The 20,000-nt window shown below is 36.1% G+C and overlaps 1 protein-coding gene across 1 annotated transcript in view; it reads right to left on the reverse strand.

Annotated features, from left to right (window-relative positions):
* Window positions 1-10,887, reverse strand: part of runx1 (RUNX family transcription factor 1) — a 43,820-nt gene extending 32,933 nt beyond the window's left edge. The window contains exons 1-3 of the mRNA XM_079811853.1: window positions 10,781-10,887; window positions 5,365-5,621; window positions 2,263-2,418 (exon numbers count right to left, since the gene is read on the reverse strand). Coding sequence (XP_079667979.1) covers window positions 2,263-2,418; window positions 5,365-5,621; window positions 10,781-10,808 — 441 coding nt within the window. The 5' untranslated portion in view covers window positions 10,809-10,887. The remainder of the gene's footprint in view (window positions 1-2,262; window positions 2,419-5,364; window positions 5,622-10,780) is intronic.
* Between the last annotated feature and the right edge of the window lie 9,113 nt (window positions 10,888-20,000).

Below are 20,000 nucleotides of genomic sequence, written 5' to 3' on the forward strand. Positions count from 1 at the left end.
TGTGTGTCGGTGTGTGTGTGTGTGTCCCTGATGATCCACGGCTGTGTGTGTGTGTGTGTGTGTGTGTGTCGTTCCCTGGATGATCCACGTCTGTGTGTGTGTGTGTGTGTGTGTGTCCCTGATGATCCACGGCTGTGTGTGTGTGTGTGTGTGTGTGTGTGTCGTTCCCTGGATGATCCACGGCTGTGTGTGTGTGTGCCGGTGTGTGTGTCCCTGATGATCCACGGCTGTGTGTGTGTGTGTCGTTCCCTTATGATCCACGGCTGTGTGTGTGTGTCCCTAATAATCCACGACTGTGTGTGTGTGTTTGTCGGTGTGTGTGTGTCCCTGATGATCCACGGCTGTGTGTGTGTGTGTGTGTCTTTCCCTGATGATCCACGTCTGTGTGTGTGTGTGTGTGTGTCGGTGTGTGTGTGTCCCTGATGATCCACGGCTGTGTGTGTGTGTGTGTCGGTGTGTGTCGTTCCCTGATGATCCACGTCTGTGTGTGTGTCGGTGTGTGTCGTTCCCTGATGATCCACGTCTGTGTGTGTGTCGGTGTGTGTCGTTCCCTGATGATCCACGTCTGTGTGTGTGTCGGTGTGTGTCGTTCCCTGATGATCTACGTCTGTGTGTGTGTTTTGTGATGGTTGTTCTTCAGTCCCTTGTTTGTCCCGAACAGTTAAACTGAGCAATATTCTTCAGAAAAATCCTCCTTTTGCATATTTGAACCCTCTCCAGCAGTGACTGTGTGATTCTGAGATCCATATTTTCACACTGAGGACGATTGAGGGACTCAAACACAACTATTACAAAAGGTTTGAAACATTCACAGATGCTCCAGAAGGAAACACGATACATTTAAGAGCCAGGGGGTGAAAACTTTTGCACAAGATGAATGAATATGCATTTTTGGCATATTTTTTTAAAAAATATAATTGTTTTTCATTTAATATTGCCCTTTGGACTGAAGATACTTGTTTTCTGGGAAACTCAACTGTTTAACTCTAGGGGAGTCAGAAAATATGCCTATTTTCTAAAATTGTGGAGTGTTCCTTTAAGTACAATTCACCTTGATCTTCAAATTCCAAAAGTTTTCACCCCCTTGGCTCTTAAAGGGATAGTTCACCCAAAAATGTAAATTAGCCCAAGATTTACTCACAATGAAGTCATCATAGGTGTGTATGACATTCATAATGGATGGATGCAATTTTTTGGTCTTCAAACTTTGGGCTGCCATTCACTGCCATTATAAAGCTCGGAAGAGCCAGGACATTTTTAATATAACTCTAAATATAATTGTATTCGTCTGAAAGAAGAATTTCAGATACACCTAGGATGGCTTGAGGGTGAGTAAATCATGGGCTAATTTTAATTTTTGGGTGAACTATCCCTTTAAGAGCCGAGGGGGGTGAAAACTTTTGGAATTTGAAGCTCAAAGTAAATTGTACTTAATTCTTTTTTTTTTTCAGAAAACAAGCATCTTCTGTTGCTTCCGAAAGGCAATTTATTGTAAACAAAATAAGAAAAAAATGGACGACATCCTGTGCAAAAGTTTCCACCCCCTGTTGTGTTTCCTTCTGGAGAATCAGTGAAAGTTAATATTTTCAAACCTTTTTAAATTGTGTTCGAGTCCCTCAATTGTCCTGAAAAGATGGATCTCAGAATCACACAGTCACTGCTGGAGAGGGTTAAAATATGCAAAAAGGGGATTCTGACTTTTCTAACTGTTCGGGACAAACAAGTGACTCAAGAACAACCATCACAAAACACACACACACACGTGGATCATCCAGGAAACAACAGTTTTTTTTTCAGAATCAATGGTTCATAAACTTATGTACAGGGCCATTTTTATAAATGCAACTATGTTTTTGTCTTGTGGACTATGTGTGAACATCTTTCATGTAAAATATCCTACTCAGGAGAGTACTCAATAAAAAATAACATGCATATTTTGTATGATCCCTCTTGTTCTGCAAGGGGTGTGTAAACTTGCGCACGACTGTATATAGAGGCTTGTGTTTTAAACAGATAAGAGCTGCAGTATTTGACTCCGCTCACAGGAAGTGGAAGCGACTGGTAACGCTGTGTGTTGATGTGTGAGCGCTATATCAAGACACATTGGAGCATATACGCAATTAACCACGCACACACACACACACACACACACTTCTGTGCACCGCAGACACTGGCATGCCACGGCTCAGCGGAGAGTGTTTCCTTCGCTCAAACATATTGAGGAGTAAGTGAGATGTTTTTGATGCATCCTGGCGTCTAACCTCGTCCGCTGCGGCCCACGAAACGCAGGTCGTTGAATCGTGCCACTTGGTTCTTGATGGCGGCCGTGGCGTTGCGAAGTTCGGCAGAATAATTCTCATCGTTGCCGGCCATCACGGTGACCAGCGTGCCGTCAGGGATGTCGCCGAGGGCAACCACCTGTCAATCAATGAATGAGCAAGATATGTTAGATACATTTAAACCTTTTTTATAAACGATCCAAAATATCAAAACACATGCGAAGAAGAAGCAGAAACAAGCGATATCATATGTAAGCAGATGCACATGTAAAATAACGTGATCATCAACATTAAACATCATTTAAATCAAAACTGCCTAATGTTACTGAATGAAATGTCGACTCAGGGCGAGCTCTAGGACGGTGAAGCTTTGGGGTGTTGATGGACTCGATCTACAACATCTGTGTTTGATCATCGCTCTCAATCCCATCTTTGACAAAAACATCATTTTCTCAGCTTTTTGCTCAAAATGTTCGAGTGTTGATTAAAAAAAATGCATGAAGCTGGAATAAAACAGAGGCTCTGTTCTTTCTTTTGATATATTGCATGTTCCAGACTGTCCTCCAAAAAACAACAACTCTATAGGTCGTTTATCAAGCACCTTATTACGACATTTATTTACGTTTTAAAGTCATGCGCCCTCTAGCTGGTGTAAAAATAATGACAGCGTCGTGTTACGTCTGTATAATAAATTATAATAACATTATATATTAATAACGAATAACGTCTGTATGACTGTCGTTACCAATCAAAACGCGATGCGTGTTCATTTAAATGCAATGTGTAGACTTTTTACCACCATTTGTCCGATTTCCATTTAGCAAAAATCTTTTTATTAACACCTAAACCTACCCAGTGATGTATAGTGCATATACACTTTATGAGCACATGCGTTCCCACGATTGCATGATCACATGATCACATGATGTTGTATTTTGCAATGCTCTATCAATTGAGCTACGCAAAACCCGAAATATGACGCAAATAAAGGAAAAAAAGCATTCAAATGAAAGTGTCCTGTTGTTGATAGGGGCATAACTTTAGTAAACGCTCCTATGGGTCGTACTTCAGGGAAGTGACAAACGACATAAAGGCATATTGGTTGAAGGACATGTTGGCATATTCAGATATTCATACAACTAAATATTCTGGTGGCCATGTAACTTTTGAGCAAAATGATTAAAAAAGGCTGACAGGGAAAGAGTTAGTAAAATTATAAAAAATAATCAAATATATATTTTCTATTTGAATATGTAATTATTAATAATTCTTCTTCATCTCATTATTATTATTATCAATGTTGAAAACATGTTGTTTTTGCTGCTTTTTGTGGAAACCGAGATAGATTTTCTTCAGGATTCTTTGTCAAGTCCCCTTTATTTCTCCAGTGCTCTTCACACACAGACGCTTCAGCTTTACACTGACGAGAGGAAATGAGGTGGAAAGCTAAAGTACGTTTTTGATTGATTCATTTCTGTTGTAAAAACTGATTTCAAAACGCATGTAAAAAATATATTGCACAAAATGAAAATAATAATGTAAATAGTATTATTATTATTAAGTGTGAATCAAAAAATTAAAAGCACATTTAAAAAAAATAACAAGCATGATTTCATCTCTTAGTGTGTGTTTTGGTCATAATTTAATCTAATTTTAGCTTTTTTTCTCATAATTAGGATTTTTAATCATAATTTTGAATTTTTATTAAGTCCTAATTTCAACTGTTCATCTCACAATGACTTAGCATGTCATATTTTAGACTGTTTATCTAATAATGAGGACTTTTAAAATCATATTTTCATAATTTTATCATATAATTATGACTTGGCATATCGTATTTTCGACTTTTTATCTCACTATGACTTTTAAAATCATATTTTTGACTTTTTATCTAATAATGAGGAGTTTTCAAATAATATTTTCATCATTTTATCCTATAATTATGACTTAGCATATCTTATTTTTGACTTTTTATCTAATAATGAGTACTTTTAAAATCATATTTTCATCATTATATTTTATAATTATGTTAGTTAAAATGAGTTGAAATGAGCTGATCAGTAATATAGTTGAATATTTAGTGTCCCCATCTGAGCAAGCCATTTTTCATCTTTGATGAACAAAGTTTAAACAAAAAAAACAGCATTTGTTTGTAAAAAAAAAGGTACGATTATAAATGTTTTTACTGTCACTTTTGATCAATTAATGCATCTCTGCTGAATAACTATTAATTTGGACCCCAAACCTTTGAACACTAGCATATACATCATGAACATTATTGACATATACAGTCAAACCCAAATTTATAGTTCAGAAAATGTAATAAAATATGACAAGAACTCAGAGAACAAACTCATCTTGATAATGTCTTGATAGAAAGGTGTGTAATGGTTACAATCAAACATTTAAGGACACAATTAGCTCAAGCAATGCTTCATTTAGTTCAGTCTGTGGTGTCAAAGGTCGAATTAGCAATTAAAGAACAAACACTTCAGCAAAACATGCTCAGCTCAAAGTGAAGGAATCATATTGTAAAATCTATTTTTCTGGTAGTCACTGTATGAAGAATCGTTGGGTATAATATGTCACAGTTGACTTTATTTGGCTCTCCTCACATCATAAATGAACTATAGTGTCCTACACACACTAGTGAAACATCATATCTGTGTCTGAATCATTTTTGGTTTGACTGTATATGTATATTTTTCGTTGTTATTATACTTTACAACATATGTAATGACATCGAGCAGATACCGAAACCCAAACAACATTCAAATCCTCTGCGTCACATCCACTCCGTATCTAAACTAAATGAGCCGGTTATTTGCATATTAACTGTAAATGTCAGTTCATTCTTCAGTTCTGTGTTTCACACACACACACACACACACACACAGACAGCGTTCTGCTTTTAGCAAGACTGGGTGGCTCGTATTTTGTCGTCATTTGCCAAATGCGGAAGATGGTGATGAAAGATGTTGCAGTCATCCGTGATGACAAGAGATTAACAACAATTACTGCAGTTCCCTCCAAATCATTAGTCAAGTCTATACTACTATATTAAAACTATGATTTAATGATTGACCTTGAAAGCGATGGGCAGGGTCTTGTTGCAGCGCCAGTGTGTTGGCAGGACGGAGCAGAGGAAGTTGGGGCTGTCTGTGCGCACCAGCTCTCCTGGGTGGTCGGAAAGCACCTCCACCATGCTCCGGTCTGCCATGCGCAGTTTGCCCACCAGGGCGGCGCCGCTGCTCTCCTGAGCCCCCAGCGGCAAGCCCTCGTTCATCTTCCCCGAGCTCAGCGTGGTCGAGGGAGGCGTGAAGCGTCGCCCAGGCGCAGGTTCTGAAACACAAGTGAGTTTCACATAAAAAAAAATAAAAAATATTATGTGCATTAGGGTCTTTTACGAAACTCAGAGAACAATTCATCAATAAGAAAAATGTAAAACGTCTACAATGCATCACTTTGGCAAAATGTCAATATGAGATGTTTCTATATCAGTGACTTTACTTTGAGTTGGGCCAACAAAACACGACTTAGCCATAGTAAAATCACTATAATGCATGGCAACAGTAGGACAAATGCAGTTTGCAATTTAAGTAAACATGAGATGCTTCATCGTTGCATTGCTCAGCACTTGGACTGGATAATAATTTTTTGTAATATTAGCTATTAAATATAGGCATCTCAGATAAAACACATATGTGGCCTTCTATTACAGTGACTTTACTTTGAGTTGGGCCAACAAAACACGACTTTACCATAGTAAAATCACTATAATGCATGGCAACAGTAGGAAAAACTGCAGTTTGCAATATATCACTGTTGCAAATATTTTATTTTTATCTGACGTGAGATTGAATGAGCAACATTTGATGCCACTTGCGTCAAACGACTTTGTGTTGGGACAAAACAACACGACTTTACCACAGTAAAATCACTATAATGCATGGCAACAGTAGGAAACAAATTAGATTTACACACACTGATGACAGGATGCGAGTTGTTGCATTGATCGGCACTGTATTACTACGCAGAATAATTGCTTTTAGTAAAATTAACAGTTTATTTTAACATTGGTCTCTTAAATAAAAGCAATAAGACACTTGCATCCGTGGATTACAACGACTTTGAGTTTTACTTTACCATGGTAAAATCACTATAATGCATGGCAACAGTAGGAAAAACTCCAGTTTGCAATATATCACGGTTGCAAAAATTTTATTTTTTATAAAAAGCGATCTGACGTGAGATTGAATGAGCAACATTTGATGCCACTTGCGTCAAACGACTTTGAGTTGGGACAAAACAACACGACTTTACCATGGTAAAATCACTATAATGCATGGCAACAATAAGAAAAAATGCAGTTTGCAATACATCACTTTTGCAATTTAAGTAAACATGGGATGTTTCATCGTTGCATTTCTCAGCACTTGGGCTGAATAATTATATCTAGTAATATTACATATTAAATATTGGCATCTTAAATAAAACACATATGCAACCTTCTATTACAGTGACTTTACTTTGAGTCGGGCCAACAAAACACGACTTTACCATGGTAAAATCACTATAATGCATGGCAACATTAAGAAAAAATGCAGTTTGCAATATATCACTGTTGCAAAAATGTTATTTTTATAAAATGCGATCTGACGTGAGATTGAATGAGCAACATTTGATGCCACTTGCGTCAAACGACTTTGAGTTGGGACAAAACAACACGACTTTACCACAGTAAAATCACTATAATGCATGGCAACAATAAGAAAAAATGCAGTTTGCAATACATCAGTTTTGCAATATAAGTAAACATGGGATGTTTCATCGTTGCATTGCTCAGCACTTGGGCTGAATAATTATTTCTAGTAATATTAGTTATTAAATATGGACAAAACACATATGCAACCTTCCATTACAGTGACTTTACTTTGAGTCGGGCCAACAAAACACGACTTTACCATGGTAAAATCACTATAATGCATGGCAACATTAAGAAAAAATGCAGTTTGCAATATATCACTGTTGCAAAAATGTTATTTTTATAAAATGCGATCTGACGTGAGATTGAATGAGCAACATTTGATGCCACTTGCGTCAAACGACTTTGAGTTGGGACAAAACAACACGACTTTACCACAGTAAAATCACTATAATGCATGGCAACAATAAGAAAAAATGCAGTTTGCAATACATCAGTTTTGCAATATAAGTAAACATGGGATGTTTCATCGTTGCATTGCTCAGCACTTGGGCTGAATAATTATTTCTAGTAATATTAGTTATTAAATATGGACAAAACACATATGCAACCTTCCATTACAGTGACTTTACTTTGAGTCGGGCCAACAAAACACGACTTTACCATGGTAAAATCACTATAATGCATGGCAACATTAAGAAAAAATGCAGTTTGCAATATATCACTGTTGCAAAAATGTTATTTTTATAAAATGCGATCTGACGTGAGATTGAATGAGCAACATTTGATGCCACTTGCATCAAACGACTTTGTGATGGGACAAAACAACACGACTTTACCACAGTAAAATCACTATAATGCAAGGCAACAATAAGAAAAAATGCAGTTTGCAATACATCACTTTTGCAATTTAAGTAAACATGGGATGTTTCATCGTTGCATTGCTCAGCACTTGGGCTGAATAATTATTTCTAGTAATATTAGTTATTAAATATGGACAAAACACATATGCAACCTTCCATTACAGTGACTTTACTTTGAGTCGGGCCAACAAAACACGACTTTACCACAGTAAAATCACTATAATGCATGGCAACAATAAGAAAAAATGCAGTTTGCAATACATCACTTTTGCAATATAAGTAAACATGGGATGTTTCATCGTTGCATTGCTAAGCACTTGGCCTGAATAATTATTTCTAGTAATATTAGCTATTAAATACTGACATCTTAAACACCAAAACACGACTTTACCATAGTAAAATCACTATAATGCATGGCAACATTAAGAAAAAATGCAGTTTGCAATACATCACTGTTGCAAAAATGTTATTTTTATAAAAAGCGATCTGACGTGAGATTGACTGAGCAACATTTGATGCCACTTGCATCAAACGACTTTGAGTTGGGACAAAACAACACGACTTTACCACGGTAAAATCACTATAATGCATGGCTCGACACTATTACTAGGCAGAATAATAGTTTTTAGTCAAATGAACTGGTATCTCATAAGCAATAGAGCCGTGGATTACAGTGACTTTGAGATGGGACAAAAGAACATGAAGTGAGGGCCTGAGAAGCCGTGCATTACAGTGATTATACCACAGTTGAGTCATTTGCACTTTTGTTACAATTTCTCATTTTACGCTAATGGCTATAGAAATGGCCAGTTTTGCTCATGCCCATAAAGCACTACATTAAACAACACTTCTGTTGGGGTTACCCTGGCTGACTTCTGTGCCTCAGAGGCGTATGAAAGCATTAAAACCGTCAGGCCTGCGGTCATTCGGCCGACCACAATCAATGCCACATGAGTGCGGCTGCACACGTGAAACAGTGCAAACAGAGCTGGAGTTTGTTGATGGGCGTTTGAGAGAGAGACGTGCGTTCTGTAACACAGCAGAACATGAGACTTCCCCTTCTCAGGACAATCCCCAAAGCACAGTCTGAGGGATAAAAACTACATTTTGTTCTCAAAACACATCTTTTTATATTCATGTGGGTCTCGTTTTCTACACACATTCTGGTTTAATGCACAAAAACAACCATAGTGTAATAATCCAACCAATGCTTATATTTTATATTAATGTGTTCTTGTTAATATATTAATAAACAACATGTACCTACTAGTTTGGTTGCATGTAATTATGCATACTGTTACATGCATTACAAGGTCACTAAAATAACGTGTTCCCATTAATATTATAATCGAATGGTCCATTTGATCTGAATAAAACATCAATTTTTTTATAAAAAGGTCAAAATGCAATATTTATTTTTATTTTTAATGAATGAGAATTGACACACAATCATGGTTTTCTTCTCATATGACAACATAATGTTTTCCTGTATTTTTGGACACACCAAACCGACTTTGATTCAGCGGACGATCTTTTGAGGCAAATATGATTTTTTTTTAAACAATATTTGGGACAGTTAACACGACTATAAGAACTAAAAATGATCAAAATGACTTTTAATTCAGGGATTGAAAACATATTGGAAAATATGTACTATAGCTACAAAAAAGTCATTTTTTGCATAAATTGTCATATTTAATCTCATATTTAGTCATATTCATAAACTTGTTCATGTTGCGGATTGCTCATTTCTCCTTTTAATGCAATGCTGTTTTGTTTTTACACTTTTGCGATATGATTTTAATTATTTAACACTGCTTTCTTTGGCAATAACAATGTGTGAAACCGACTTTGATTCAGCGGATGAGCTTTTGGAGCAAATATTAATCATATTTTTTACAATCTTTGAGACAGTTAACATGACCAAACATGACTATAAGAACTAAAAATGATCAAAATGACTTTTAATTCAGCAATTTAAGATGTTAATGATGGAAAATATGTTCTTCAGCTACAAAAAAAGTATTTTTTTTTAAATAAATTGTTATATTTAGTCATATTCATAAACTTGTTCATGTTGCTGATTGCTCATTTCTAATATTAATGCAATGCTGTTTTGTTTGATATCACTTTTGCGATGTGATTTTAATTATTTAGCACTGCTTTCTTTGGCAATAACAATGTGTGAAACCGACTTTGATTTAGCAGATGATATTTTGGAGCAAATATTAATAATATTTTTTACAATCATTGGGACCAAACATGATTATAATAACTAAAAATGATCAAAATGACTTTTAATTCAGGAATTTAAAATGTTAATGATGGAAAATATGTTCTCCAGCTACAAAAAAAAGTATTTTTTTTTTGCATAAATTGTCATATTTAATCATTAAACTTGTTCATGTTGCTCAGTAACACTTTTGCAATATGATTTTAATTATTTAGCACTGCTTTTTTTGGCAATAACAATGTGTGAAACCGACTTAGATTTTTTTGAGGCAAATATTAATCATATTTTTTACAATCTTTGAGCCAGTTAATTTTTTCTAAGTGCTAAAAATATCAAAATGACTTAATTCATGCATTTCAAATATGTTAAAGATGAAAAAAAGTGCGTAAATTCTCATATTTCATCTTTCTTTCTCCCATTTAGTCATCTTCATAGACTTGCTGATTGCTCATTTCTAACTTTAACGCAATGCTCTTTTGTTTGTTAACACTTTTGCACTATTGCTGTATGATTTTAACTCTTTTGGCAATAACATGTAGAGTTTTGACTATGGGAATGCCGCATTAACATCACGCTTCGGGCTAAGGTTAAAGGTTTCCGTGATTATTAACAGCTATGGACATTCAGACATTATGAAACATGACGCGTAAAAATAGCCTCGTGAAACCGCCGTTACGCATGTGTCCAGAAACGCTCTTACCGTATTTGGCGTCCCAAAGAAAAACCATTTGGTATCTTTTGAACACCGTCTCAGTCAGGATCAGGATCAGGATCCAGGGATCCCAGACGAGCTGATTCTGACGCGCGCGCGAGTCAAGGAGACGAGCTCAAGGGCGACGCGCAAAGTTCGCGCGCCTCACTATCCTTTCGGTGAGGTGGGAAAACCTGCCGTTCAAGCCTAAAACTGAACTCTAGTCAGTTGATGGACATGTTGTTCCTCTGTCACCAGGAGTCATCAGAGAGAGGATGTCTTTGGCACGCGCGTATCCTTTGGAAAGTGCGCGTGAAGTTGCGCACCTGACGCCGACGCGTTCGCGGTCTTAAACTACCTAAAAAGTGCATTCACTCGCGGGTACACAGCTGTGCGCTGTCGAGAGGACGTATTCTTCCTGAATCCAGCTCGCGGTGGGAATGAGGATGCGTTGTGAATGAATCTCCCGGCAGCGACGCGCTTTTACTGGCACTGGGCAGCGCAGGAACGCCAGCCAGGGGCGCTCATTTGCATACGCCTCCTCCTCGAACGCTCCCATTGGACGGCGATGACAGACCTCGATGGGCTAGGCCAATCAGAAGAGCGTCAGAACCGAGGGGGAAAAATGGATCTAAGCAGTCAATGGAATTCCTCGCGCGTGCTTCGACGCGCGCTCTCGCGGATTCACTGTTGATTTGTTTGGATTTAAGGCACTTATCAAACGGCACTGAATATCACAGGAAATACAGGCTCTTTATATTATATTACATTATATTATATTTAAATGCATATTTAAATAATATAAACACTTTTTAAATACAATATAAAGGACAAATATATTATATTCTATTTTATTTAAATCATATAAACACGTTTTAAATACAATAAGAGACAAATATATTATATTATAGTATATTAAATCATATTATATTTTATTTTAATTAAATAATATAAACACGTTTTAAATACAATAAGGGTCAAATATATTATGTTATAATGTATTAAATCATATTATATTTTTAATTAAATAATATAAACACTTTTTAAATACAATAAGGGACAACTATATTATATTATATTATAGTATATTAAATCATATTATATTTTATTTTATTTTAATTTAATCATACAAAAAGGTTTTAAATACAATAAGGGACAACTATATTATATTATAGTATATTAAATCATATTATATTATATTTTATTTTTAATTAAATAATATAAACACTTTTTAAATACAATATTAGGGACAACTATATTATACTATAGTATATTAAATCATATTATATTTATTTTAATTTAATCATATAAACACGTTTTAAATACAATAAGGGTCAAATATATTAAATCATATATTATATTTTATTTTAATTAAATCATATAAACACTTTTTAAATACAATATAAGGGACACATATATTATATTATATTTTAATTAAACCATATAAACACTTTTTAAATACAATAAGGGACAAATCTATTATATTATATTAAATCATATTATATTTTATTTTAATTAAATAATATAAACACTTTTTAAATACAACAAGGGACAATTCAACTATATTATAGATTATAATTAAACAATATAAACACTTTTTAAATACAATAAGGGACAAATCTATTATATTAAATCATATTATATTATATTTTATTTTAATTAAATAATATAAACACTTTTTAAATACAATATAAGGGACAACTATATGATATTATATATTATAATGAAATCCTATAAATACAGTAAGGGACAAATATATTATATTATATGATAATGATATGATATAAATACAGTATAAGGGATGTGTGTGTGTGTGTGTGTGTGTGTCTTTTGTCCAGCAGATGTTGTTGGTTTTATCAGAAGGAACATGATATCAGCAGAACACACAGATTGTCATTAAAGCAACTTGTGAGACATAAATTCAGTCCGAAAAGTTCAAATGAAAATGTCCAAGAGTAGGACACACTCCAAGCAGTGATACAACACACACACACAGAGAGAAGAGCGTGTGTGTGTGTGTGTGGTCAACAGGGGGCAGCAGACGCTCTACATGCCGTCTAAAGGCCCTCACACACTCTCTCAGGACAAATGAACACAAACAGCTGATAAAGACGAGCTTCTGTAAGGGAAGCACAGGCGCTGCTCATTATGACGGTGTGTTTTAATGTGTCAACACGGCCAAATCCAGAACACATCATCACACATGCCGAGATAGAGCTGAGAACAATAACACCAGCAACTATAAGAACTAAACATTCTTGTTCTCTTCTGCTCATGATTCATGTGTGAAACTATAAAGAGCTGCTTCATGAGATGTCTCATCTTCATTTATCGAGAATGAAATATAAAACTAAATGCAAATACTGCAGTCAGTCAGAATAACCTGTTTCTGAGAGAGAACATATTAATGTCTGAGAGAAGCCAGAAACAACAACAACAAGATATCACTGTAAAGTTATGACGACATATGTTTTTACATCAAAATAAGCATTTTTTTTTCTTTTTTACAAGTTATGCAAGATTCAATATATATGTAAACATAAACATTCATTGTACTTTTTAATTAATCTTTTCAAACTGTAAATAATCATGTTTGTAACTATTTATTTGGTAAACAATATTGTGCTAAAATACAAATTTGTATCATAAATAGTATTCAAAACAAGTATAATTTAGGCTATTTATTATAGATATTATAATTAGGAATGATCATAATTAGTTAACAGTTTATTTTTATATAAAAAACATTCATTGTCGTTTTTAATTGGGTAAAAATATATTATTTAGGCTATATATTATAATTAGGTACTATTATGTATTATATTTAGGTAATTAGTTTTAATTATACTTAATTATATTTAATTACATTTTTAATACAAATAACTGTGTTTATTGCGTACATATTGTGCTAAAATACTGAGAATAGAATATAATTTCTTATAAATAATATTAAAAATAAGTATTATATATTATAATTAGATATTATATTTAGGAATTATTATAATAAGTTAACAGTTAATTTTTTTTATAAAAACATTCCTTGTCATTTTTAATGAATCTTTTCAAACTATAAATAATCACGTTTAACTGTGCAATTATTATTGTATATTATGTATTGTATAAAAAATATTGTGCCAAAATACTGAGAACAAAATATTATTAAATAATATAATTTGGTATTATATTTAGGTTATAATTCGATTATTTTTATATAAAAACATTCATTGCCCTTTTTAATAAATTTTTACAAACTATAAATAATCATGTTTGTAACTGTGTTTATTGCATAAAATATTGTGCTAAAATACTGAGAAAAAATTCAAATATTTATTATAAATAATATTAAAACTAGGGTATTATTTAGTCTATATATTATAGGTATTATTAGGTATTATAACTAGGAATTATCATAATTAGTTAACAGTTTATTTTTTATATAAAACATTCATTTTCCTTTTTAATTGGGTACAAATATTGTGCTAAAATACTGAGAAAAAATATTATTTATTATATATAATATTAAAAATAAGTATTATTTAGGCTATATATTATAAAAAGGTATTATATTTAGTCTTTAGTTTTAATCTTTATAAACTATAAATAATCATGTTTGTAACTGTGTTTATTGCATAAAATATTGTGCTAAAATACTGAGAACAAAATATTGTTAAATAATATTAAAACCAAGTATTATTTAGGCTATATATTATAATTAGGTACTATTATTATAGGTTATAATTCGATTATTGTTTTATATAAAAACATTAATTGCCCTTTTTAATTAATCTTTACAAACTATAAATAATCACGCTTGTAACTGTGTTTATTGCATAAAATATTGTGCTAAAATACTGAGAAAAAATATTTATTATAAATAATATTAAAACTAAGTTAAAGAAAGAATTACATTTAAATAGGTATTCTAATTTAGACTATATATTATAATTAGGTGACACTTTCTTTTAAGTGTTCCTAACAGTAAATTAACTAACCATAACTCTATAGTAAGTACATGAGTTATTAATATTACTTATTTGTAAATATAATTATTACACATATGAAAAGTGCCTGAATAAAACGTGCAAAGACGTCGATTGAGTATGAATATGAGTAATAATTTGGACTCAAAGCAACCAATAAAGCACAGATAACGGCTGAATCTGAAAGATCAATTTCAGGGAAAATAATACAAGATGCACGCCAATCACCAATGATTTTCCAGCACAAAGGCACCGCAGGTCTTGTGTTTTACTGATTTAGAGGAACCTGATCTCTGAAAGTCGAGCGCTCTTGTATCGGCTATAAAATATATTGACGAGCGTCGCAGGGTTACAAATATCTGATCATGTTCGGTCGAGCCACTGCACAGCAAATATAGAACGAGTTCTGTATTAGTACTCAGAATTAGTACAACTTCAAACATATGCAAAATGTTTTAAGGGAGCAAACACACACACTGTAAAAAAAAAAAAAAAAAACGTAAAAAAACGGTAAAAGACTGGCAGCTCAAACAAAAACCATAAAATTAAGGTAAAATATCCTAATTCAAATAAAGTGCAAAAACAATAATTTTACAGAAATTTACATTAAAAGTTTTAGTGAAAAACAGTTATTTTACAGATTTTTTTCCTTGTTTAAATTAAGATATTTTACTTTAATTTTACGTTTTTTGTTTGGCTGCCGTAGCTGCCAGTCATTTACCGTTTATTTACTAATAAGATTTACTTTAAAATTCCAAAAAATAATGTTAAATTGTTAGTATGGACATAAACCTTTTTATATACGGTTATGAGCTAAATATTTTATTACAGATTAGTTCTGTAATTTTACATACATTTGTATGTAATTTAAGAAAACAGAAAAATACTGTATAAATAATACAGTAATTTCCCTGTATAAAAAATGAGAATGACTGTGATTTGTCATTAATGATAAAATAATGGTCAAGTTGTTAATTTACAGATATATTTTGTAATTTTACATGAATTTGTATGTAATTTATGAAAACAGAAAAATACTGTAGCTATAAATAATACAGACATTTTCCTTTATAAAAATGAGAATTACTGTAATTTGTCATTAATGATATAATCCTTAAAATGACAGACAAGTTGTTTATTTACAGATATTGTTTGTAATTTGACATAGTTTTAAACATAATTCAAAATTACAGGAAAATACTGTAAACAATTTAGATATTTTCCGTAAAATTAGGATTACATAATATTGTACTAATAACAAGCGAATCTGAAATATTCTTCTGACAAGCTAATCCTGATTTTAAAGACACACACACACACACGCGCGCGCGCAATGAAGGAACATGAAGTTGTTGTTCCCTATTTCAACAGTTCCTCTTTCACATTCACCAGCGAGGGAAAGATAAGACCCAGAGAAACCAGAAAAGGAAAAACAAAAAGGCGATGGGTGATGTGATTCACGAAGAACGAAAGTGTGAGAGAAACTGAAAGAGTTCAGGCTTTACCGAAGAGTGCGTTGGCGTTTCGGCCCTTCCTCATGAAGTACATGGCCCATGAGATCGGTCCGGCCGCGGTGAAGGGCCCTGAATTCATCCTGACTCAGTCCCAGAGATGTGGACTCGCTCCTTCAGCTCTCCGCCTTTATACCCGCCCGTCCCGCTCCATATTACACCGATTAAGAGACCAGGAAGAGTTGACATGCAGTCATGACTAATATATCCCATCAGAAAGCATGGCCTCGGGAGACAGACCCGTCTCCTGCCCCGGGGCACGTCTAACCTGCTCCTGATTCCCCCCCGCCTCCTCAAATCACGCATGAGAGAGCAGGGGAAGGCGCTCGGGAGGCTTTAACACACACTTCGGAACATTCTCAGATCAGTTTTTTCACTTTACACTGTTCTCTTGATAAACATGGACGACGTTTTTAAAATACAGTCGAATAAGTTGTGTATTTCTTTTCTGAGTGTGGCCCTGTATGACATCATAAAGGGCCGAATTCCTTATATGGGCACACACACACACACACACACACACACACACACACACACACACACACACACACACACACACACACACACACACACACACACACACACACACACACACACACACACACACACACACACACACATATCATGGCATTATCCCTTTATAACTCTCGATTCACTATGTGTTGGTGTTGACCACGAGATCAACAATGTCACTTAAGAAGTGTGTGTGTGTGTGTGTGAGGGAAAGATCACCTTGTTCAGCTGCACAAATAACCCAGCGTTAAGGGAACAGTGGATGCAGTTTGTGTTTCCGGAGTTCTGCAAGTGTGTGTGTGTGTGTGTGTGTGTGTTGCCGGTCATGAGTGGAAACCGCAGGTGTTAGTGAGACTGCAGCAAATGTGTGTGTTTTGTTGGCAGTCGATGCGCAAGTGCATGTAATGTGAACGACACCAACATATAGAGAATCAAGAGTTATCCAGGGATAATGCCATGATGTGTGTGTGTGTGTGTGTGTGTGTTGCCGGTCATGAGTGGAAACCGCAGGCGTGAGTGAAACTGCAGCAAATGTGTGTGTTTTGTTGGCAGTCGATGCGTAAGTGCATGTAATGTGAACAACACCAGCGTATAGAGAATCAAGAGTTATCCATGGATAATGCCATGATGTGTGTGTGTGTGTGTGTGTGTGTGTGTGTGTGTGACTCCTTAGCTCCGCCCACTGCACGAATCGGTGCAGCGTATCTGTCTTTTATAAATCTGATAAAACTAAAGATTCTTCTGAGATATGAAGGATCAACACTACTCTACAGATACTCAAGATTAACATGAGACTGGCAGAAACTGTGTGTGTGTGTGTGTGTGTGTGTGTGTGTGTGTGTGTGTGTGTGTGTGTGTGTGTTATGACCCCTATCTCCTGTGACATTAGAATATACACTAAACAAGTTTGTGCTCAGTAAGATTTTATCTTTCCAAGAAATGAATACATGCATTCAGAAAACGATGATCAAATGTTACAAAATATTTATAAAAAATGCTATTACTCAATGAAAGTAATAATAATCATAAATGTTTGTTGATCATCAAATCCTCATATGAGAATGATTAGTGAAGGGTCATGTGACACTGAAGACTGATGATAAATTCAGCTTTGATTACAGGAATAAATCTATATATTCACATAGAGAACAGCTGATCTACACTGGAGTAATATTTCACTATTTGACTGTATTTTTGTATCTAATAAAAGATGAGCAGAAGAGACTCTTTCAGAAACATATTAAAATCTAATCTTATTAAACATTGACTATTTAATGGAATATTTGTGCTATGCACCTTATGATTATTAGTTTCAATTCAGTCACATATAAAGTTCTATTTATGCATTTATACATCATTTATGCACAATGCCAGAGTCACAGTGAATGCATGAACTGATCGCTTGAATGCAATGTAAGTCACTTTAGATAAAAGCAAACGTAAAATGCATAAATATAAACACAAAGTGCTTTAAAGTGGACCTGTTATGCTCCTTTTCACGATGTAATATAAGTCTCAGGTGTCCGCAGAATGTGTGTGTGAAGTTTCAGCTCAATCACAGATCAAGTTTTAAAAGCCCATTTTGAGTGGAAGCAGAAACATGCTGTTATCGAATGTGTATCTTTAAATGCAAATGAGCTGCTGCTCCCCGCCCACTTTCCAGAAGAGGGTGGAGCCTGTACAGGTCATGCCTCGGATACTCTGCCAAAAACTAAAACATTTGTTTAGTTTTGATGAGGGGCGGGGTCTAAGCTAATAGGGCGGAGTCAGTCAGCAGTTGTGGGCGGGGTCTATGCGAATAGGACGGAGTCAGTCGGCAGTCATGGGCGGGGTCTATGCTAATAGGACGGAGTCAGTCGGCAGTCATGGGTGGGGCCTATGCTAATAGGGCGGAGTCAGTCAGCAGTCGTGGGCGGGGTCTATGCTAATAGGGCGGAGTCAGTCAGCAGTCGTGGGCGGGGTCTATGCTAATAGGGCGGAGTCAGTCAGCAGTCGTGGGCGGGGCCTATGCTAATAGGGCGGAGTCAGTCAGCAGTCGTGGGCGGGGTCTATGCTAATAGGACGGAGTCAGTCGGCAGTCATGGGCGGGGTCTATGCTAATAGGACGGAGTCAGTCGGCAGTCATGGGTGGGGCCTATGCTAATAGGGCGGAGTCAGTCAGCAGTCGTGGGCGGGGTCTATGCTAATAGGACGGAGTCAGTCAGCAGTTGTGGGCGGGGTCTAAGCTAATAGGGCGGAGTCAGTCGGCAGTCGTGGGCGGGGTCTATGCTAATAGGGTGGAGTCAGTCAGCAGTCGTGGGCGGGGTCTATGCTAATAGGGTGGAGTCAGTCAGCAGTCGTGGGTGGGGTCTATGCTAATAGGACGGAGTCAGTCGGCAGTCGTGGGCGGGGTCTATGCTAATAGGGTGGAGTCAGTCAGCAGTCGTGGGTGGGGTCTTTGCTAATAGGACGGAGTCAGTCGGCAGTCGTGGGAGGGGTCTAAGCTAATAGGGCGGAGTCAGTCGGCAGTCGTGGGCGGGGTCTATGCTAATAGGTTGGAGTCAGTCAGCAGTCGTGGGCGGGGTCTATGCTAATAGGGTGGAGTCAGTCAGCAGTCGTGGGTGGGGTCTATGCTAATAGGACGGAGTCAGTCGGCAGTCGTGGGCGGGGTCTATGCTAATAGGGTGGAGTCAGTCAGCAGTCGTGGGTGGGGTCTATGCTAATAGGACGGAGTCAGTCGGCAGTCGTGGGAGGGGTCTAAGCTAATAGGGCGGAGTCAGTCGGCAGTCGTGGGCGGGGTCTATGCTAATAGGGCGGAGTCAGTCAGCAGTCATGGGTGGGGTCTATGCTAATAGGGCGGAGTCAGTCAGCAGTTGTGGGCGGGATCTATGCTAATAGGGCGGAGTCAGTCAGCAGTTGTGGGCGGGGTCTATGCTAATAGGACGGAGTCAGTCACCAGTCGTGGGCGGGGTCTATGCTAATAGGGAGGAGTCAGTCAGCAGTCGTGGGTGGGGTCTATGCTAATAGGGAGGAGTCAGTCAGCAGTCATGGGTGGGGTCTATGCTAATAGGGTGGAGTCAGTCACCAGTCGTGGGTGGGGTCTATGCTAATAGGGTGGAGTCAGTCACCAGTCGTGGGTGGGGTCTATGCTAATAGGGTGGAGTCAGTCAGCAGTCATGGGTGGGGTCTATGCTAATAGGGCGGAGTCAGTCAGCAGTCATGGGTGGGGTCTATGCTAATAGGGTG

This window comes from Gobio gobio, assembly GCF_949357685.1.
Source record: "Gobio gobio genome assembly, chromosome: 3".
NCBI classification, from domain to species: Eukaryota; Metazoa; Chordata; class Actinopteri; order Cypriniformes; family Gobionidae; genus Gobio; species Gobio gobio.